Source organism: Rhamphochromis longiceps, linkage group LG3 (genome assembly GCF_057381845.1).
Source record: "Rhamphochromis longiceps isolate RC_006_pf linkage group LG3, R_longiceps_female_GT1.1, whole genome shotgun sequence".
NCBI classification, from domain to species: Eukaryota; Metazoa; Chordata; class Actinopteri; order Cichliformes; family Cichlidae; genus Rhamphochromis; species Rhamphochromis longiceps.
Genome location: NC_140559.1, coordinates 16,682,067 through 16,706,338, shown reverse-complemented (window position 1 = coordinate 16,706,338; position 24,272 = coordinate 16,682,067). Strand labels below are relative to the sequence as shown.

Here is a 24,272-nt window from a genome sequence, read left to right as displayed (position 1 = left end):
ACATCATCCTAGTGCAAAGACAAGTGGAAGCAGACAAAAAAAAGCAAGCATGCTACTAACTTTAGCCGAGTCATTTAGACAGCTGTTAGCACATGATTCTCCTTATGCTGCTGAGAATATAGCCCAGAAGAAGCGGATAGTATAGCTTTTATTTTGGAAAGAGCCATTTCTCTGTAATAAACTCTCTTTTCCAAAGATGAGTGATTCCTCAATCAGATACAGGGCTCGCAATATCGCTAGCCCGACGTCCCGGAGCTAGCGATTTTTTCAGTCGGGCTACCAAAATCTATCTCTTCCCTGCCCGTCGGGCTATTGTAGGAAAAATATATGTCAATGCTTTTGCATTCTTTCAGAAATGTAGCTGGGTAATTATGTCATTGGCATCGGTGAGCCACTGTCAATATGTGACATATTGAAGTCGCGTTTGAATTTGCGCTTGTTTTTTTGCTTTCACTTTGCAATCGTGCGAACTGTGTATAGAGAGCGACAGCACTGATCTGTGAGTGATGATAATTTGTGCACCAATTCCTCTGACATCGTCTTATTAATCGTTAGCTTACTATGCAAACATGACAAGTGAAATCTCCCGCAGCAAGCTTAAACATGTGAGAGGTTGATCGCGCAGAGAATCGCTGAGCTTATGTGAGTGCGTGTGTAAAAGCATTTCAGTTCTGCTGAGCCAAATAAGACAGGTCAGGGTGAAGAAGTGACAGCCAAAGAAAAGCTTACCACAAAACGGAGAAGTTATGACAAATCAGACTATAAGGCAAAAAGAAAGTGCAGCTTTATGGTTTCATGGACAAAATAATTTCTGTGGCTGCAATATGACGAGCTAAATAACCAGGGCTGCACATAAGTGGTCCGCAGGTGCGCATTCGCTGTCAAAATAAAAAACACGCACAAGGGTTAGGGTTAAATTTAAAAACTGTACTTTTGAGTTAAAATATATATTTATAATTTTAATAAATGACAAATTAAAAATGCATGAACATTTTTTTGTATCGAAAAAATATCAAACCGTGACACCAAAGTATCGAACCGAACCGTGAATTTTGTGTATCGTTGCACCCCTAAAAAATTATATATATATATATATATATATATATATATATATATATATATATATATATATATATATATATATATAATTTTTTTGGGGTGGTTTTGGTTGCATTTTTCAGGATTTATGTTCTAAAACATCTGCAGCTCCATGACACTGAAACAAACCAATTACCATGCAGTACAGCAATTTTACATTTTTTCACATTTAATAATCACTTTTTAGTTTAGAGTCCAGTGCGTATGATTAAAAAAAACTGCTGTTGTTTCAACTGGTCAGTTTCAGTCTTCTGACTCTCCACCTTTGCTTCATGCTCTAATGCAAGTGCAAAATGAACTGTGCAAGATCTTCTTCCTTCCGCCATCAATTTCTCTGGAAATTACAGCAATATTGTCATGTCACAAATTACCATTAAGCATAGTCTCACTACCCGACCCAACACTTTACCTTGGATCTTCTTTTCAGACGTAGTATGTGTGTCTGTGCAAACCTGAGCTTTTTATACCATGACAGAAAGAGGGGTGAATGAGTACTTACTTACTTAAGTACTTACTTAAGTACGGAGGCATAAAGGGGATGATATGATAGTTCTATAAATCTTCTAACATGGTGGAATCAACATGTTGTTTAGTTTATGTTCAAGGGCAGTGTGAGTACCAGTCAAATGTAGTGTGGACGGGGTTGTTGGAGTGCAGTCTGCTCGTGGTCTGATCTGTGGAAAAAGAACAAAGAAAACTGCAATGATCTCCATTCAGTCACTGAAAACATAACAGCATCTGTGTCATCTGCAAACGTCAATGATTTTTCTACCTGCAGACAGAAAAATAAATCACTGAGCCGACACAAAGTATAAATAAATGTAACTCTAGAAACATGGATGAAAACAAGAGAGGACAAAGCAGAAAGAAGAACAGAACACTGAATGTTGTTTAAGGTCAGACTCTGAGGTGAGGTTAAGGTTCTTCTCACCATTTTGGACTAAGTTTAAAGAAGTGACTATTTTACTGTGGACAGGCTCAATTCTCTAACAATATACTACACTCTGCTTTTTAACATGACCACAGAAAGAAAAGGCAAATAAAGGAAACATGTTATAAAGCACACAATCTGATCTATTAACTAAAAAGAGAGAAATTATGTTCATGATAATTGGACTCAAATGCAGGACACATTGGTTTTACAGTATTTTTTTTATCAAGTTTAGCCAGAATGTGTAATGGGGAGGGCAAGGAGGTCTCTGAGTTTACAGAGGAGAGGACAGTCCAACAGGCACATGGGTGAAGATCCAAGCAGAGGGGAAGAAGCAAAGGTAAGACCAGAGGTAAGCATGAGGAGCATCAGCAGCAGGTAAATACAAAAAAACAGAGATTCAGAGGCCCGAGCAACTGCACCACTGAAACATTCAGTGAGGAAGTGATTGTCAGTGAATCACACCTGCAGTAATGTCACTGCGGCACATGTGTAAAGCTTAACTCATTTTAAATACTTTATATTGTGTTCAGTTTACAGTAATGCATCATTTTCTGTGAAAGAACCACGGATCTCTAAACAGCTTTCAATTAGCTCAGAAAAAAGGCGGATTTAAAAAGGAAAAATGCCACAGCTCAATTTACCCGTGGCATATTAAAGTGTTTGTGCTACTTTATGTAATTTTTATGTCATTCTTAGTAGGCAAGTTTTAATTATGCCAAATATTACTCTTTTTTTGCGCTTTGGTTATTATTATTTTTTGTAAAGATACAAATATTTGGGGGACCCATGAGACTCCACTCAAAAGCATCTTATTTTTCCTGCCCAGTTTAAAATCATTTGCTTGTCCTAGTGCCAAGTTTATATCCCATTATTTACATTTTTTGGTACTTCTCCCAATATAAAACGCACCTTTGGTTTCATAGACTGATCATCTCTGCAGTTTTATTCCAAGACTGCAGCACCCCTGTTAGCTTGTTGTTTAGTTTGTATTGGCTGTTGTTTGTGATATTTAATCAGCAGGAGTAATAAACTTTGTCTCTTCCTGATGTGTGTCTTTTATCCTGTCGCCATCTGCCCTCGTCTCTTTTCCGTCACCCCCAACCAGTCACAGCAGATGGCTGCCAAAACACCTATTGGATCAGTGCCTGTATAACCTACGATGGTGTAACAGCAGGCACGTGCAGAGGGGGGGGGGGGGGGGGGGGGGGGGGCTGGAGGGGCTTGAGCACCCGCCCCTTTCCTGATGGGTGCCCAGAGTGCCCTTTTGTTGAGGCAACTTTTAAAATTTTTTTGCGGAGTCTTGTCTGTGCCCCTCAACAATAATATTTAACTATTAATCATAGTTTTGCTAAATGAAAGGATCTGGCTTGCATCAGTCACATGATCACATTTAACCAATGATCGCCCTTGACGGCAGAACGCGCTGGTTACGAGCCGGGAACGAGCTCACAAAGAGCACGCGCATTTTTAGCGGTCCGGAGCTTTAGGAGAAACACAAGTTAACTCAGAGACACAGACTGATGCGACACAACCAGTAAGTAGGTGTACAGCGTACACTGTAGTGTGTAGCACACAGGAGTATTAGCTTATTATGTACACGTTGGTAAGTTGTCTTGTTGCAACTGACGAACTGAAACAAATGAGCGTGCTGTGTGTGCAACAGGGCGACAAACATTACCTGTCCTTTTATTAACTGCACAAGCAGTGCTGGTCACAGCTGCTGGCTACCTGTGTAAGGCTGTCATGTGTCTGTAGCTCTGTCACCGTTTTAGGGAACATATTTAGTTTTAAAGCAAGTTACATAGCTTTTCCTGCCTTTCTGGAGGGATTATATTCCACTAAAAAACGATCTAATATGCATGTCCACATAATTATGCATTATTATAATTATGATATATTAAAAAACACAAGCTGTATGTAACGTTGGACCCAAGAAATATAAGCTGGAGCGAATTTGACGACAGCCGAACTTTTATTTAATACTGTGCGTTTGTACAGGGACACAGACACTCCCGCTCTCTCTCTGCTGTCATGTCCGCCCTCCTCCTCCGACTGTCACTGCCAACATATAAAGAGACACAATCACTGTCAGATCCCAGCACACCTGTTCACCCCGCCCCTGCACCGCCCCGGGAGCTCACTGCGTCACCCCTCCTCTGCAGCTGGCCAGAGACCACACCCACGCCACACTGTATTTTAAAGAACATACATTAAGAAGCAGATTATATTAGATTTATATTTTAAATAAGACAAAATTTGGATTTTACAGCAGTAAAATTATTGTATCTCTACAGTTTAAACATGTAATAAGCTTTGCCCTGCACAGAGTGGATAGTGAAACAAATGGAATCATCATAAATACATTATTTCATATTTATTACTTCCCCCTCCTCTTTGCTTTATTATTGTAGCTCTAGTAATAAATAATAATGTAAGGATTCTGGATCAGCACCGAGATGCCCAAAGTATATACAGTATTCTGAAGGTCTAAAATGTCACTGTGTGTGTGTGCATGTGTTTGTTTTATGTATATGGATTATTTTTAATTATTACTCATGATATGACATTGTCCAGACAGAATTTTATTGGAATTCCACGTGAAAGACCAACACAAAGTGGTGCACACGTGAGAAGTGGAACGAAAATCATACATGATTCCAAACATTTTTTACAAATAAATAACTGCAAAGTGGGGTGTGCATAATTATTCAGCCCCCTGAGTCAATACTTTGTAGAACCACCTTTTGCTGCAATTACAGCTGCCAGTCTTTTAGGGTCTGTCTCTACCAGCTTTGCACATCTACAGACTGAAATCTTTGCCCATTCTTCTTTGCAAAACAGCTCCAGCTCAGTCAGATTAGATGGACAGCGTTTGTGATCAGCAGTTTTCAGATCTTGCCACAGATTCTCGATTGGATTTAGATCTGGACTTTGACTGGGCCATTCTAACACGTGGATATGTTTTGTTTTAAACCATTCCATTGTTGCCCTGGCTTTATGTTTAGGGTCGTTGTCCTGCTGGAAGGTGAACCTCCGCCCCAGTCTCAAGTCTTTTGCAGACTCCAAGAGGTTTTCTTCCAAGATTGCCCTGTATTTGGCTCCATCCATCTTCCCATCAACTCTGACCAGCTTCCCTGTCCCTGCTGAAGAGAAGCACCCCCAGAGCATGATGCTGCCACCACCATATCTGACAGTGGGGATGGTGTGTTCAGAGTGATGTGCAGTGTTAGTTTCCCGCCACACATAGCATTTTGCATTTTGGCCAAAAAGTTACATTTTGGTCTCATCTGACCAGAGCACCTTCTTCCACATGTTTGCTGTGTCCCCTACATGTTTGCTGTGTCCCCTACATGTTTGCTGTGTCCCCCACATGTTTGCTGTGTCCCCTACATGTTTGCTGTGTCCCCCACATGTTTGCTGTGTCCCCCACATGTTTGCTGTGTCCCCCACATGGCTTGTAGCAAACTGCAAACGGGACTTCTTATGGTTTGCTGTTAACAACGGCTTTCTTCTTGCCACTCTTCCATAAAGGCCAACTTTGTGCAGTGCACGACTAATAGTTGTCCTATGGACAGATTCCCCCACCTGAGCTGTAGATCTCTGCAGCTCGTCCAGAGTCACCATGGGCCTCTTGGCTGCATTTCTGATCAGCGCTCTCCTTGTTCGGCCTGTGAGTTTAGGTGGACGGCCTTGTCTTGGTAGGTTTACAGTTGTGCCGTACTCCTTCCATTTCTGAATGATGGCTTGAACAGTGCTCCGTGGGATGTTCAAGGCTTGGGAAATCTTTTTGTAGCTTACGCCTGCTTTAAATTTCTCAATAACTTTATCCCTGACCTGTCTGGTGTGTTCTTTGGACTTCATGGTGTTGTTGCTCCCAATATTCTCTTAGACAACCTCTGAGGCCGTCACAGAGCAGCTGTATTTGTACTGACATTAGATTACACACAGGTGCACTCTATTTAGTCATTAGCACTCATCAGGCAACGTCTATGGGCAACTGACTGCACTCAGACCAAAGGGGGCTGAATAATTACGCACACCCCACTTTGCAGTTATTTGTAAAAAATGTTTGGAATCATGTATGATTTTCGTTCCACTTCTCACGTGTGCACCACTTTGTGTTGGTCTTTCACGTGGAATTCCAATAAAACTGATTCATGCTTGTGGCTGTAATGTGACAAAATGTGGAAAAATTCAAGGGGGCCAAATACTTTTGCTGTATTTAGCAACCAAGACTCTTCAGCATGCTCTTCTATTGCTTATAAGACTGTTCACTGCATCTGGAGGAGTGCTTGGAGTGGAAGGGTCAGAGATTAATTCATTCTCTGAAAAGCATTGAACACTAGCTTTCTCACCTAAGTGGTCAGAGAAGAAAGAAACAAAAAAGGACAGCTGTGGTTTATTGAACTGCAGTGGGAAGGGTGGTCAACCAAGTGTCATGTTACACATGAAGAGTAGAAGTTCATCTTCAAGTTATACCATGTCAGTGACCTTCATGGTTCCTACATTCACATTGGATTTTCTAAAACAACACGTGCTGATTAATTTTATGAACGGCTGATAATCATTGACATTCACTTGTTTATCTCTTTGTAGTCTTGTACCTTGTAAAAGTTGTAAAGATTACTTTATGCATTTTGTCGCTTAGAGTATTTTTGCTCTGAGTTATTAGAGGAATTCCATAATCAAAGGCAATTACTTCCTCAGTGCCAAAAACTTCCAGATATGTTCTTTCACAGCTGCTTAAACATCTGTATCTGAGAACACATTTTGATATTTGTCCTCTAAGCTCTGGTCAGTTGGTGGAAACACACATGCTCATGTTTTACTATCAGTTGACAATCATTGATACTCACTTGTTCTTCTCCTTGTACTGCATCTGAAGTCATAAAGATTACATTAGTCACTGATTCACTAGAATAAGGTTGAATCTAATGCTACAGTGACCTCCCCTCTGTACTGTGTAATATAAAAGTCAGTCAGGTTTGCAGATGACACACAGATACTGTTGAGTTTTCACTGACAGAATGGAGATCACGCTGTTTTTCTCGCTGTTGCTTCTGGTCTGCTCTGTTTCCACAAATCAGACAGAGGCAGATGATGAAATTCTTGACCAGCAGATTTCAAACCAACAACCCTGTCCACAGGAAATCCATGCTGTGCTCAGAGAGCTGACTGCCTCAGTGGCTGAACAGAAAGTGGAAATCAGGACCTTAAAACAAGAGAATAAAGGTAGAGTATGATGTCAGGTAGTGAGAAAAATGACAGCATGAGGAAACCTTCATATGAGCCCCTGTTACAGAGATATCAATGTCACTTCATGAATCTATCACTAACGTTTCTCATTAATTTTTTTTATTTTTATTATTTATTCATTATTTATTCAATAATCTAACCTACTAAAAATGAAAAGATTCAAATGATGCAGATAAATAAAATTCATATTGACTTATTTATGTTCTTTTCTGTCAGACCATGTCGCAAAACTGAAAGACCTGGAAATGCAGAACGTTGAACTTCAGAGACAGAGGTCTGAAATTGACAAACTTAAACAGCAACAAATAATAAATAAATAAATAAACTTTATTTATAAAGCACACTAAAAAAACAAGGGTATACCAAGGTGCTTGACAAAAATAAAATAGGAAAAGGGAGATGGGAGGGAAAAGAGAAAGGACCTGGCACGTATCAATTATAAAAACCATCATAAGATATAAAAGTAGTTCACAAGCATAAAAAATGTACCAGCGCACACAAGTGTTAACTGGGTGGAAAGGCAAGATTAAAGAAATAAGTCTTAAGCCGTGATTTAAACAGTGGCATAGAGTCAGACGCCCGGATAGCGACAGGAAGGTTGTTCCATAAGACCGGGGCAGCTACAGCAAACGCGCGGTCACTGCGAGACTTCAGCCGAGAACGAGGTTGCTCCAGAAGAATTTGGGTAGCAGAGCTAAGTGCTCTGACAGGAGTGTGTAACCTGAGAAGCTCATTGAGGTAGCTCGGCGCAAAGTTATTAATGGTTTTGTAGGTGAAAAGTAATATTTTAAATTGAATACGGTATTTAATTGGAAGCCAGTGCAAGCCAGCAAGAACAGGAGTGATGGAAGAAAACTTCCTGCTACCTGTCAAAAGGCGTGCCGCCGCATTCTGGACAGTCTGCAATCTAACGAGAAGGGTGGAGGAAAGGCCAATGTAAAGAGAGTTGCAGTTCATATCCAGAATCGGATTCTTTTGGTTATTACCCAAAGCTCGTGACCATAGGTGAAGGTGGGGACAAACTGATAGGAAAGAGCTCCTGCCAGCCACACAGCCACCTGCGACAATCACAGACATTTATCTACCGGCTTGACTGGCGGCTGCAAAACATTGCAAGATAATCTTGGTCAGGTATTCTTCCAGTCCACAACTTTACCACGAGTGTTGTTATATCAATTTAATTGTCCCACAAGGGGAAACTTGGGTGTAACAGCAGCAAGAAAACACATATACAAGCAAACAGTACACATGACACAGAACAGAAACATACACAATTCTTACATATTTACATGAAGGACAATGGTTACCAAAAACTGAGTACCATCCTGTTGTTAAATTAAATAAAATTAAATACAGATAAGAGGCAACCCTGGTTGTAGTGTGAATCGGTTGATAAAACAGTGCACGATACAGCGCTGATGTAAACATCTGTGTTTGTTGGGAGCAGTTCAGATTGTACAGTCTGACAGCTGCAGGGAGGAAGGACCTGCGGAAACGCTCCTTCATGCATCGAGGATGCAGCAGTCTGTCACTGAAGCAGCTCTGCAGTTCAGCAACATCTACATGCATGGGGCGGGAGATAAACTGCTGCTCCAACATACCACACTGTAAAAAATGACAGATGCCACCACAGAGTCATAGAAGGTCTTTAAAAGCGCTCCCTGGACTCCAAATGACCTCAGCCGCCTCAGCAGGTAGAGTCTGCTCTGACCCTTCCTGTAAAGAGCATCATCCCTGTACTTATACTTTTGTGTTGCTCTCTCATCACATCTTCATTATTCTCATCACTGCTTAAAACAACACACATCTTTTTTTAACTGTCCTTTCTCCAAAACAGAAAGTGGCATTACAGTTGTTTCAGGCTGAGAGACACAAAACGCTCTTCGTATTATCATTCATATATCATCCACACAACTATTTTATTTCTTTTTGTCCACTGGGCAGGTGACCTGCAGAATCATGTCTGCCCCAGCTGGATACCTTTTCACACACACCGTGACGTCAGACACACTCACAGTCACTTCATTCGTCAGACTTCTTTTAAGTTTGCAGCAGGCAACGCGACTGAGTATTGTGTCAAGATAAGTAGGAAGACCACGCTATAATGGACAGTTGAAGGAAAAGGTCAAATTTACAGGGAATCTTTTTGTTTTGTTTTTGGACAGAAAGATGAGAGTTTGATGTGTACATGGCTGTGAACAAAAATATAAATGTGGTGGATCATAAATTTGATTAGTTTTGAAGTTGTACATCTCTGTTCCTTACATTTCATGTCATGCCCTTATTAATGTTTTATTTGTTGCTTTGACTGTTTTCGAATAGAATATGCAGTGGGAATATAGAGGGAGATAAGTAGTGAAAGTTTTGCCTGGGTTGATTGTGCGTCGATCCATTGTTAATGCCTCAGGGCTCCAGTAGGTGGGTTCGCGCGCTTCCTCCTTCACTCAATACAGACGAGTGAGAGTGAGAGCTGCGTGTCTGTGCCGCTCTTTCACCTCTCCTCACTATTTCCCCTGTTTAAGGGCACAACATAAACACTGAGGCTTCAAAATGCAGCATCTACAACACTGTCACTCTGCCTCCACCATGGAGACAGTCTCCATGGTGATGAGTACAACTGGCAGCTGAAACTGTTGTGAACTTCTCCATGAGTCATATTTCCTGTTTCAGAGCTGCTGATTGGCTCTTTGGGCCCTTTACCTTCAGGAGGTCATGGACGAAGCACTGAAGTCGTTTATCACGTAAAAAATATTTTTAGTTTATAATAATTTGATAAATAATAAAATATTAATAAAAACTGGAAGTTTTTTTAGAACTTAGATTTTAAGCTATTTATGCCTTTTTTGCTGCTCTTTTTTAAACTTATTCCCTTTAAACTGTATTTATTCTTTTTAAAATATATTGGTTATTGCACTGTAGAGGCTGCTGAGGAACAGTATTTCGTTTCAGGCTGTGTAACACGAAATGACAATAACCAATAAAGTCTTGAGAGCTGCCATCATTGTTCCAGCAGGAGGCAGTAAAACACCAAACTGCACCTGTTGTGCTGAAAAGGTGTGAGCATGTGCAGTAACCCAGTAAGTTACCTGAATATCTCTCTCTCTCACACACACACACACACACACACACACACACACACACACACACACACACACACACAGTACTGATACTAATGACTCGCTCTCAGATCTATTTGGGTTTAATGTCAGGGTATATTTGTGGATGAAAGTTTTGTAGGACACATGATGTGGACAGTCTGGTAATCCCAGAATATTTTAATGTAAGAAAACTCCAGACAGCTCTGGAGAAAGTTTCAGAGTAAAAGCCCTGGAGTGTTTTACATGTTATTCTGTTGGATTCAATCTGACGGAGCTGATTCATAAACACTTCACTGCCAGGTATCAGGTGACCTGCAGAGACTGATCCTACAAACACTCAGAAACAGAGTAAACCAAACTGCACCACAGTGATCAGACGAAACCTTCCTGACATGAACACAGCTCCTCAGTAAAAACTGTGAACCAGCAGAGAGACTACACCCAGCACCATACACCACCTCTCTGACACAGTACCCCCTCGGGCAGGTGGTGTCCCCATAAACAGTGTGAGAAGCTCTGATTATTTACTATGTTCAAACAAACTGAGTGTCCACAAACGTCTGAGCTCACAGTGAGAGCTGCTGGCACAGTTTGGAGGTGTTCTGCCCCCTGCTGGACACACAGAGCTACAACATGAGGATCAGAGGAGGCTGGTGCTGCTTCACCTTTAGACACAAGAAGGAGGTCAAAAAATGTAGAAACAGAGATTGTTTTTAAACCTGTAAAGGAGGAAATCCTGACGAACCAATCCACAGCCAGAAAAGAAGTCTAACTCTGTGCTGCTCCAATCAGGAATCAGCTCTGTTACTGTGTGAGTGTGTAAAGTCACAGAGTAGCTGGTTTCAAATGTATCTATAAAGTTTATTCACATTTTATTTAGGCTTCAAAAAACAGTCCAAGTTTATTTCTTTGGACTTTGTTCACTTAATGGATGTTTCCCTGCATTTCTATTTTCACACAGTTTATTTCTTACAGCAGGAAAACTGAACAGAATGTATGTAAGAGGTCAGAGTGAGGATGACGTCACTTAATACAGGAAATACATGTTTGTCTGTTTTGATGATGAAGGACTTCTTCAGCTCTGTAAACAGCTACACTTGAGAGGACAGAGGTGATTTCATGGATCAATAACAATGTGTTTATCAGCTTTCATCATCGCAGTGCAGACATGACGTCAGATCTATCAGAGTGAAGGCCGTCTCTCTGATGACGTCACAGAGCAGAGTCCTTCTGTCCAATAAAGGATCTCAGATCAGCTGCTGCCATCTTGTGGCCACAGTTGGTTACTGTCTCTGAAAGTTGTCTCATGTTTCCTGTTGTCCTGCTAACAAAGGCTCATCATGCTGAGAGGGCAGCAGCATTTTGTGGCTCTTCACACATGTTCATTATATTCTGATGATCCTGGATGGAGACAAACTACAGATAAGTGTGTTCAGCCCAACTAGTTTATCTCATTACAGCAGTTTGATGTTTCCCTTTGAATCCCCCTGAAGATCCTGACAGTGAAGCACGTACATAATACTCCAGCCTTTCAACTCTGAGCTTATTTAGTTCTATTAATACACTGAAATCTCATTTGTGTCATGAAGAAAGTCTTTAATCAAACAGAATTCAAAGATCAGAAACATTTCATATATGGAGTTAAACATGAATCATTGTTTCAACAACATATTTATTGTTGTCATAAACAGACAAGAAGACAACAACAAACTGCTCCTCCCATTCAACACATGTCAGTCCATATCCCAGCAAACTAAATCATCTCCATTTACACATCAAATAGAAACATGAATCACTTGTAATGATTAGAAACTTGATAGAATTTCAAATCTAGTTTGGGGAGTCATTCAGTGAGAAACAGTGAAATGATTTTCCATGTGAAAAGGTGGACAGCAGAAACAGAAAGAAACAGTGAAACTAAAAGAGAAACAAAGAGCTTTGGAACAACGAGGCAGCAGGAGGACAGCTGCAGTTTAACAGCTTCAACTCACTGACAGGAAACAACATTAGAAACATCATCATCCTCAACTCATCTGCTGCACTGACACTGACACCTTCAACGGACACACCTTTGCTTTATCAACAGTTTGAATGAATGGAAACATCCTGTGAGTGAAAGTGTGTGTGAAGGTGTGTATGTGTGTGTTAGTATCAGGATCAGAGAACGACAGCTTTCCTCTGTTCCAGTCCAGATTCACTCTGATCCTCTGGAGCTTCTTCTGGACTGAGAGAGCAGTGAAAGGAGCTGATGGTGAGAGTGCTGAGTATTCACCTAAAAAGAACCCTATTCTCCATAATCCAGACCATATGTCTCCCTTCCTCTGCACAGACTCTGCTAACGCACCCAGTGCCCACACTGTACTGTCTCCAACTTCAACATCCCAGCTGTGAGTCTCTGAGTTAAAGCCCTCAGAGCCCAGGACAGAGTAGGAATAATCAATCCTCTCTGGATTATCAGGAAGCTGCTGCTTCTCTCCTCCTCGTCTCACACTGGTCAGATCTTCAGACAGGATGAGGTTTGGATGAGCAGTGTTTGGATCCAGAATGAGAGGAGTGTAGGAGACCATGTCCTTCATGTTGTTCCAGATGTTGAAGGTCAGGTTGCCCAGGTGTTTGGCCTGGTCTATCAGAGCTCCTGAGGGCAGCTGTGGATCATCCAGCAGGGGGCAGCGCTGGACTCTTTCCACTGCAGCCTTGTAGTTGTGCAGGAATGAGACGTCTTCAGCTCTCAGCTCCTCCTCTGTGGCTCTGACTGTGTCTGAAAGAGCTGCTATCTCTCTGCTCAGAGCCTCCATCTTCTCCTTCATCATCCCACTCTTCTGCTCCTCTTCCTCCCTCAGTGCAGCCAGCCTGGCCTCCTCTTCCTCTGCTAGAAACTGCTGAAGCTTCTTAAACTGCTCCTTAATCTGCCTCTCTGTGTGTCGGGCCTGGACCTTAATGTGTTCTGCTGTTTGATCAAACTTCACTTGAACTTCTTCACAAACCTTTAACTTCTTCTTTAAGGGCTCCAGAGTTTCCTGAAGTTCCTTCTTGTGTTGTTGTGCAGCTTCATCGATGGGTCTGAATCTGTGATTGGTGTGTTTTTCTGAGGCACAGCAGACGAGACACACTGGCTGCTGATGGTCCAGACAGAAGAGTTTGAGTTTCTCAGAGTGCAGACTGCAGAGAGCCTCTGAAGCTCTCTGATCTCTCTCCTGTAAGAACGACTCACACAGGTTCTTTAAAGCCAGATTTAAAGGTGGTTCATCCTTTGAAGATCTTCTGTTACAAACTGGACACTCGTGTGTTGGTCTCTCTCTCCACCATCTCTTCAGACAGTCTTTACAGAAGCTGTGGCTACATGACAGAATAACAGGATCTCTGAAGACCTCCTGACAGACCGGACAGCAGAGATCCTCCTCTGATCTGGAAGCCATTGAGTCTGTGAGTGAAGCTGAAAACAGCAGACAGGAAGTACAGTCAGTCCTGGCTCCCCTCCCTCCTCTACGACCTTCACTGAAACTTCCTTTGAGTCGTGTTTTTGCTCAAACTCACATTCAGTGTGTGGAGCGTCAGCAGCTTGAAGCAGCAGTGTTGGAGTTTTCCACTTTTCTCTCCTGTAGCTGGACTCACTCAGAGGAAGCTGCTAGTTTGGTCTGAGCTCAGTCTGATCGTCTGTGCGTCGCTCTTTACTGAGGACGAAGAACTTCCTGTTTCCTGGTTTGTCACATTTGAGTGACGTGAGGGGAGGAGACAAATGTTGCTGTTTGACTTTTAACTAAGGTGTGTTTCAATCCTGCCTGCAGCTCAAAAGCTGTAAAACAGGTTTTGTGTCTTTTCACCTCCACAGGTCACAACATGAAACCTGTTGTGAAGTTTATAAAATAAAGTGTCACTCGGTGGTGCAGCTGTTTGTCAGCTTCTATTTTAGACTTTGTTCTGGTTCTTGTTCAGGTTCCCAGCAGTGGGAGTGTAATGCAGTCACACACACACAGGTGGTGTTAAGGTGGACTCACTTAGTTACAGACAGTGGTGTTATTTCCTGTAACTAAGGGTGTGTTTCACTCCAAAGTTCAGACATTAACCTGCCAGAAGTTGTAAAAGTTACTGATAAAGAGCTTTTATCTCATTTCACATGTTGTCCACAATCTCCTCGTGATTACCTCTGGAAAGCCCCGTGGCACAGCTCTCCATCCAGTGCAGCTTTATGGTCATTGCTGTGGTTCCAGAATCTTCTCATGATGACCAGTAGGTCCCCAAACAGCATGACCTTTGACCTCAACCCCTGCCTGGGCTGTCAGCTATGGTCCCTACTTCTCGCTGGGTCTCTGAAGGTTTCTCAGGAGATTCCACCCTTGGGATCATTTCTTCCAGCAATGCTCTGCTGCACCTGCATCTCCTCACTAGAGGAAAAACTTCTATTTGGAAAACATGTCAACCATCATCAAACCAAAATTTCCTTTCAGTTCAGTGAACTTCACTTATCAAAAAATATAATTATTTATTATTTATTAATTATATTATTGGTTTATCACGTTTTCACTTTCACTTATAGGCCATCAAAGTGTTTATTGTCTTTACCCAAATAATTGGAGCAGAACTTGTTCCATATTCAGTTTTTCAGCAAAACGTGTTTGAGAAAAGATTCATTCTTATATCTGGAGGAATAAATATATTTCAATAAATATTAACGTTAGCCTGCGACTTTGTTCCAGTTTTGAATTTTGGCCCACTGTGTATTTGAGCTTGACACCCCTGCCAGAGAAACAGAGGCAACTGGCAGTCCAGCATGAGCCAAGGGGCCCAGGACACAGGAAAATCTCTCTACTGTCACTGCAGCTTCCTGCAACTTCTGAATGCTGGTGGACTGTCTATTACACACTTTGCAGTGATATCGAGTTAAATCTTAAGGAACTTGTGTATTAACTCAAAAACACAGAATAGGCCTTTGTGAGGTGAGGCATGATTGAATGTGGACAAAAATCAGCTAGATGAGTCAAAAACATTACACTTGTGTGTAGTGGTGCAACGGATCAAACATCTCACGGTTCGGATCAATTTTCGGATCAGCGAAAAAAGAAAAAAAGAAAATTTTTAACATTTACTTATTAACTTATTTAAATATATTAAATATTTTTTGCCTATTAAAAAAATTCAACTCAAGACTCATTCCACGCAATTATATAAAAACAAATTAAGGTGCAATATAGGGCAGTACAGGGCTTTGTATCTACCACTGCACTGTGATATAAGGAACTCTCACGGTCACGTGGCTTTCCGTTGACCTGGAGGTCCACCCATTTGTAGTTGGGCAACAGAAGATGCCTGGGACAGTTCAGCCATAACTTTAAACTATTCCTGCTCATATACAACGGATCTTCGGATCATGTTGTAAATGGGCTGAACTGAGGGCGACTGCACAGCAGGCTGAACTGCTACAGGTAGCGGGGCTAATGGCTGAGCTATGGGCTGCAAAAGAGATTGTGAAGTTGGTCCACTCCCACCCGAGGAGTGGGTACAGGTGCGGAGGTTAGCGTTGTCCTGGCGGACCTCACCTCGGGGGTCGGTGCAGATTTTGGCAGCGACTGGACAGCTGCTGTCCACACCCGAGGAGCTGATACGGGTGCAGGGACCAGCCGGCCCCGGAAACTGAAGCAGGGACCAACTGGGCCCCAGCCCCCCTTACCTGGGAAACTGACACAGGTGCAGGGGAGTGGCGGACACCTACTCTGTATCTGGTCTGCTAGACAGACCCATCAATGAGACTTTGTAAAAGCAGCTGGTCTGAGTGATGTGATCAGAGTGCAGTAGATAATGTCTGACAGCAGTTTGAAGAGCAAACGGATTCTGTTCTGTTCTTCACTCATCACCTACCTGACAGCTGACACCTCACACCTGTTTCTCACCTGCAGGTCACACAGGAGGACAAGAGAAGGATGGACGCAATAAAGGACATCCTGGACTGAGAGCAAGTCTCTCTGTTTTGTTTTGTTTTTTGCTCATTTTTATATGAATATTTTAATTTGAAAATCTGAGTTCACTCTGCTGAGCTCACAGATCTCAGTGTCATGAATGACGTCTATTTACTGCTGCTATGAAAGTTAAATTATTTCACAATAAAAGAGCAAAATGAAATGTTTAGAACAAACACAACATCCTGTAAAAACTGTCCTTGTTCTTTTTGTACAGAGAGCTTCCTCTTCACCTCCATAATTTATTCAGTTCATTCACGAAAAAAAGCCCAGACAAAACACACAATAGAGTAAATCCACCTGTGATCAACAGTGGTATTTTTCTTTCTTTGTTTATCAAATCTTCTCCTAATATGTTAATAATGTCAATAAACCTTATTCATTACAACTGCTGAAACCTTAGTATGGGCCACCTCTGATCAGCACATAGCCCAGAAACAAAGACATTTATGAATCCGTCTCTTCTTCTCTTGCTCTCTAACTCGTCTGTAAACATGTGTGGGGAAACTCAATGTTAAAGCCTACAGCTGGAGGGGGAGGGGAGGGGTGAAGCTGGTGCTTGTGAGTCTGTGAAAGTGAATCCTGCCGGTGCCATAGCTGCTGAAAACGTACTTGGTGCAGACACAAAACGTCCATCAGCTTCAAAGTGTGTCAGAAAAATGTCAACATGGTGACTGATGGATGAGAGAGGTCCCATTGTTGTTGTTGTGCACAAATCATTGAACAACACAAACACTTAGAGCTGCTTTCAGTGCTGCCTGTTTTGTTACTGCACACATTTCTGATGGTCCTACAGTCCAACGTAGCAAACGTCTCCCTGAAGCCTCTTCTTAGAGACCAAAGGTTGGATCAGAGCGAGCAGCTGAAAGGACACATCTATGAATGCAGTCAGAGACTTTCTCACAACCTCACACTTCATCAGATCACATTTAGGGGGTTTCCAAATTCATTGGCTCCATCCTCCTGAGTTCTTTAAAGCAGCCATCCCCAACCCCCGGGCTTCGGACCGGTACCGGTCCGTGAGTCGTTTGGTTCCGGGCCGCAAGAGTTGAGCGTCAGGTGTGAAATGTATGGTTTTCAGGGTTTTTTATCGGTTTTCAGCATTATTTTGTTATCATTTTTATCGTTTTTATCGTTTACTCAGTTTTCCTGGGTCTTTTCACGTGTGTTATGAATAAATCTTCTTTTTTTCAGTACCGGTACTAGTTTTATTTTGTTGTATTTATCTGCGACACCTTAAAGGCCGGTCCATGAAAATATTGTCGAGCATAAACCGGTCCGTGGCGCAAAAAAGGTTGGGGACCGCTGGGTTGGGAACCATTTCAAATCTTTCAAAATAAAATGTATCATAAATTGAAGTTGAGTAGGCTAAAATAAATACGAGCACAGCATAGACATATATTAATGGTTTATTGCCATTTCGTAGTTACCAAAAGACAAAAAGGCATTTTAACCCTCAGCACAACATCACAACTAATACATGTCACTTATCAGTCATTTAAACAGTGATAATAATATTTTTTACTATACTATAAATAAATATATATCAATACTATATCTATAGATAACACAACAATTAATACATGTATTGTTTAATTAACAAAACATCAGAAAGTGATAAAAACACATTAGAAATAGCAATAGCTTCATAACAGACCAATAAAGACATTGTCATCAGCAGATGTTTGCATGTTCAGTAAAAATATTTAAACAACAAGTTTTTGATTAAAATTATCAATGAACTGCAGTGTTATGTAAGGTAAGTTTCATGTTGGACTCATGGTCCTTTGTTAGTCCAGTTTAGGACAATATCTTGACGTATGTATCATATCAAATATATGTCATATCAAAACAAGCCCACACCTGCAGTTGTTTCAGTTTTTCACAGGTGTTTCCTGTCAGCTGGTCAACCTCACTCAGGTGGACATCCATATCAGCCAACCAAACGACAAGCTCCTCCCTTTGTGCTTCAAATCCCTCCCACTCTGAGACAAGAAGTTTAAAGAGAAAGAAAAGAGTCAATTATAGAGAAAAGAGAAAAGTGAAACCCTCCTCAGAAGGTCTGACTCGCATACCTGCAGTCGATCTGTGATAGATGCCAGTTTGGCATTCACGTCATCCCAGTGGCAGCCGCACTCCCTCGCCAATGCCAGCAGCCGAGTCTGCAGGGTGCCCTGGAAGAGCTGAGTTAATGTTCGACTCCTCCTGGTCAGGCTCTCCAGCTGGATGAGCCGAGGTCTCCCCAACCGCCGCTGTCTTTCAACACAGAAACACAACTTGCATCTGAAGCAGGAGGTGCAGATTGTTTTTGCTATTCTTTTCTAAATCCAGGCTTGATCACGTGGAGGTATTTGGAAAACTTATTTGGCCAGCAGATGACTGTTGTCTCACAGAAAGTCAAATCAAATGTATGAGGTACACAATCAATTCACAAGAACACATTTAAAAAGAAAGTCCCGTTCTTCCCTGATTTCAAGTGAATTCTGCATCAAAACAGGGTGACAGAAGTAAAACGAGTGTTTGCAGCAAATGTGAGCACAAAGCCTCACTTTATACAAGCCTGCTATTAAAGTTCTCCTCTATGCAGATGACTTTCCTGTTTTCAAGGCACAACTTGAATCTGCTGTACAAATCTTATGGATACACACTAAAAGAAACAGTAGTGTGCACGACTCCAGATTCTGATCCCTCGTCCTCATATGGTCCCAAAAGGCTCACAAAAACCCACATAGCGATAGCAATAAAGCAAATGTTGAGGCTTCAAAATACAAAGTCCATAAACCAATGTCTGACATAGGTTTTTAAGGGTGCTAAATATACAATAAATATACAACATATGGTCATAAGACTAAAAGTAAAGAATGCCATTTGTGTGTGAATGAGACATGAACCTGGGTGGACACTTAACATCTGTAATCCAGCTGTGACAGAGACAAAGAAGTGTAATGTGTGTGTCAGTGTGATGTGTTGTAGTGTCAGGAGTCAGGATGCAGCTACAAAGCTTTTTGTTCAGTGTATACAAACAGCTGTAGCTCCATAAAGGCAGCATGCAGAGACTCACAGTGTCTTATAATGAGAGGCTGCTTTCTCTCACACATTATGTTCACTTATTATCAGCACATGTTGTTGTTCTGTGGAAGCTAACATCTTGTAGTTTCTGACACTTTGCATGTTTAGCATGAGGCTAAAATTCCCCCTCAGTGGGTCACTGGTGACCTGCTGGATGTTCAGAGGTTCATTAAATCCAACATGACTAAAAACTCAAATGTCAAAGGAAATAAACAAAATATTTAAAGTCAATCATTCTGATCATAATTGTACTTTGACCTTTAACCTCTCTGCTCTGTGTTGTTTCCTCTTTCAGAGCGGAAAATCATCATAGCTGAGTCTGGACAGGACGTCACTCTGACATGTCGATCTCCAAACATCAGACGTGTGTATTGGAGCAGAGATGACCTGTTGCCAGAAAATGTGTTTTTGTACCAGCATGGTCGTTTCGATCAAGACGACCAGCATCCATCTTTTAAGAACCGGGTGGATCTGCAGGACAGACAGATGAAGGATGGAGATGCGTCTTTGATTCTGAAGGATGTGACGATTAATGATGCTGAAACATATGAGTGTCATGTCTACATGGAAGAAACTCACTCATGGGAGCTCATCAGCATCATCTACCTCAGGGTTTCTCCAGGTGAGTGAGTAGAGGTGAAGTTGCTTCCTGGTTGTTGATGTGTGTTTGTTGTATGGATGACCTGCTGGATGTTCAGAGGTTCATTAAATCCAACATGACTAAAAACTCAAATGTCAAAGGAAATAAACAAAATATTTAAAGTCAATCATTCTGATCATAATTGTACTTTGACCTTTAACCTCTCTGCTCTGTGTTGTTTCCTCTTTCAGAGCGGAAAATCATCATAGCTGAGTCTGGACAGGACGTCACTCTGACATGTCGATCTCCAAACATCAGACGTGTGTATTGGAGCAGAGATGACCTGTTGCCAGAAAATGTGTTTTTGTACCAGCATGGTCGTTTCGATCCAGACAGCCAGCATCCATCTTTTAAGAACCGGGTGGATCTGCAGGACAGACAGATGAAGGATGGAAACGTGTCTTTGATTTTGAAGGATGTGACGATTAATGATGCTGAAACATACAAGTGTTATGGCTTCATGGCAGAAACAAACTCATGGAAACTCATCAGCTCCATCTCCCTGACTGTTGTTGATCCTCCAGGTGAGTGAGTAGAGTTGTTTGGGCTCAAAATGTGGTCATAAATATTTTGTACTTGTAAAAAAGATTTGTATGTGTAAAAAAGATTTGTGTGTGGACTTAGCCCAAAAACCCCTGCAAGTTACAACTACGAATTTTGACCCCATTTTTCTTCCTTTCATCTGATTGGTGAATGTCATGTCAATCACAAATGTAACAATCCAATCAGAGAACAGATGGGTTTGGCTGTCGGAGGGGCGCTTTTTTTTGAACTGCAGGTCTTTGAAGGGAATAAATGCCCTTTTACATGCCAACCCAGCATTTTCCTTCATCACCACGATGGAAAAAAAATCTGTGGTCGTCCGAGTTTGGTGATTTTGTGTCACAGGACTACGTGTTCAATACAGGGACTTCCACAGCCTTTTCAACAGTGTTACGCCCCACTTACAAATGAAGTGTTGACTGGGGTGAGGGGTAACACAAAGTGAAAGAGAACACATGAACTACTGGAGAATAGATGTCATTAAACATGATTTATTGCCCAAAACTACTACAGTAAAAATAAACACAGGGAAGCTCTTTTCTTCAGGGTCTCCAAGGCCAAAACAACAAACAAAACACCCCCTTTAGCTAGAAATCAAACCAAGTACTCACTAACCAAAACAAGATACAATGGCTGAGTTCCCTGTCTAACCAAAAACAGGAGAAAACAGTTGAAACTAAAATGGCAGAGAACCCCTACCTGCTTCCACAACAATGAACTAATTAACACAGTAAGGGCACATCTTTGCTTACAATGAAAGAAAGAAAACCAAAGTTCCACAGAGTTTAAGGTCTCACACGCATACACACTAAGGCCCGCTGCCCAAAACAATACAGCTCACAGCTCCGGCAAAAATGGGGGAAGTGGCAGGGGTGTGGCAGTTTAGGATGGCAGACTATATGCCGTGGCTGACGAACACACCTCAGCTGTGGCTCATGAGGCAGACCTGCAACACAAGAAAAGGAGAAAAGACACTCCTCTACAGAGGGAGAGCCACTAGAGGTCAGCGACCGTAACAGTCTGTTCTTCTGTAAAACAAACTAAGATTTATTTTTAGAATTAATATTTTGTTTCTAAGTGGTATTGACAATTTAGTCTGTTTTGTTTGTTCTATTTTGAAACTTAAACGCTTTAGCGGCTGCCTTTTGTGTAGTTTGCAATATTTGCCTTTATTTATCTGAAAAAGTCTCATGTTCCTTAAGTACATCTACCCTGTTGAACTTATTATGAGAAATAAATATTTAAATCCAAACAAGCTGCTGATTATTTCACATTTTACTTGTGAGCAACGGCACATTTAAATCTTACAAATATAGTTATTTGGCTTGTATCGTGATAGATATCGTTATCGCCTGAAATGAAAAAAACATATCGTGATATGAAAAAATTTATATCGCCCAGCTCTAGTTTCTGCCCTCTTGCTGTAATGTTCCTGAGACCAGCTGAGCAGAGTTACTAATCTGTAAGCAGTTTCCAAATTCCAGAATCACTGCCTGGATCGTTCTACAAACTTTGGAGGAGACTGATCACATTATAAATTTGAACCTCTCATGCTGAAATCATCAGTGATCCCTGACACATCTGGACCAGCTGTGATAAATTGTTGTTCTCTTACATCATCATCTCCTCTGGATTTTGGTTAAAATTAATTCATTCATGGTTGAGAACATACGAGCTGATCTTTGTACTATAAACTGACAAACCCCAGTTTGCCTGTGTAACAACTATATTAGGAAATTAAAGATAATTAATTCAATAATTATCAGGGTTAATGACACAATCACACTGAGCTCACTGAGGTGTTAAAATAATCTTCTTTCAGTTTGCACTTTTAGTATTATTATCCTAGTATTTGAAGTGCTTCATATATAAACATTGTAAATTATGTAAACAGTGTAGTTTGTTTGGTGTGACAGAGCTGTTGTCACTGAATCAAAGGTTCAGATGTTCCAGCCTCATAATAAACAAACACATTTTCAGAAATTCGAGGATTTGACCTTCCAAAAGTCTCAGGCATGTTTCAATGATAGTGATGTGTCAGTTGTGAACGAAACGGCTCTTAGAGCCGGGTCTTTGAAGTGAACGAAACGAGCCGGCTCCTTATTGGGAGCCATGGTTTTTTATTTCTTCTTTCTCTCACCCTTTCTCTCGCACTTTTTTTCCGCTTCACTCCACGTGCGAGCCTTGTGCTTTGCGCTGGGCAGAGGGGGGAGGGGCAGTAGTTACACTCAAGTAGCACAGGAACAGAGCGGGAGGGAGAGAGAGAGAAAGAGAGCCAGGGACAACAACATCACATTAGAAAGGTATAGTAATCATCCACAACTATTTTCAGTTGCGGATGATAAAGGATTCAGAAAGTTTATTCATGCAGGCCCATATGACAGAGAATGTGCATCTTTTTGTTTTCATATTATAAATTATGTTTAATTGTGTTGTGGTTTGCAGTGTTTTGTGTTGTCCAAAACACATTAAAACTCAGAAGCACATAAAAACTCAAAACACGTACAAAACACAAACAGAAGTGCTCCAGGACGCTAGGCGCAGTGTTGAGCTTTTGTTACCTAGTGGCTACACAAGCCAGGATGTACCAATGACCGGATTTGGTGTGTTGTAGTAACAGGTAAATGAACAATATATTATTTGTGTATAAATACACAAACAATACACGCTTTCAATTGTGTAATTTAAGTGATCTAGGTAGCTCTGTTTTGGAAGTTCAGTTCACGCTAGAAATGTGTTTTGGAGTTTGTACGTGCTTTGTCTGTAGGGGCCACTGTATATATTTATATATAAACATATATAAATAAAACCACTTTTTTTACATTAGTTATCCCCTTTGTGCATAATTTTATATTGTTGTTAATTATAAATTAATTAAAGCAACAAAACAACCTGAAGAGCCGTTTGGGAGCCGAAAGAGTCGGCTCTCTAAAAAGAGCCGGAAATCCCATCACTATTTAATGAGCTCTCACAGATCTGCATATCAGCTGGATGAAACCAACATGACCTCCGACCCTGAACGAACTGTTAGACCTGTTATCCACATAGCAAAATTGGCATGGCCCGAATCTGGGCCACACAATGTGCTTACACATGTTCCACATACCACAAAGAATGACGACCCTTTGGTGACCCACACATGGGCCAGCACAAGGCCAGTTGCAGACACACTGCTGGCCCTGTGCTGTCCCAGAACACTTTCAGCTCTGGTCCCAGAATTCAGCCTAATGTGTACCTTAATTAAGCCATGTAATAACAACATGTGCATAATAGTGCAAAAGCAACATGACAAAACTTTGTTCAGACAGTGAATGGAATGATTCTTATACAGCATTTTTCAACTCTCCCAGATTACTCAAAGTGCTCTATGCAACATGCTACATTCACACACTTTCTCTTAACTGAGTGCTTCCTAACTACATTCATATATGCTCGCACTCATGACATGCAGACTGGAGAAGCCAGGGATCGAACCACTAACTTTCCGATCAATAGGTGACCTGCTCTACCGCCTGAGCTACATCCACTCACTGGCAAAGATGAGTAAACCCTCACTAGGTTTTGGATAAAGTGTACACTCATAAACCTGTCAAACGTGCACTTGAAACATTGGCTACCATTGCGGTATAGTATTGCAACATGGCATTTGGGTCTTCTAACTAAAATAGGAACATAAATAGTGC

General features: G+C 41.4%; 2 protein-coding genes across 2 annotated transcripts in view; both read right to left on the bottom strand.

The window, feature by feature from the left end:
• The window catches only part of LOC146673177 (polymeric immunoglobulin receptor-like), a 193,811-nt gene that overhangs the window by 7,228 nt on the left and 162,311 nt on the right, over window positions 1-24,272 (bottom strand). The window lies entirely within an intron of this gene.
• LOC146673186 (nuclear factor 7, brain-like) lies at window positions 12,411-13,814 on the bottom strand. Its single transcript, XM_085401912.1, has one exon. The coding sequence runs from the start codon at window positions 13,800-13,802 to the stop codon at window positions 12,411-12,413; it is 1,392 nt and encodes a 463-aa protein (XP_085258038.1). The 5' UTR covers window positions 13,803-13,814.

Excerpts from the sequence above, each read along its gene's own strand:
- LOC146673186 (XM_085401912.1), bottom strand. The coding sequence starts at position 13,802 with ATGGCTTCCAGATCAGAGGAGGATCTCTGCTGTCCGGTCTGTCAGGAG.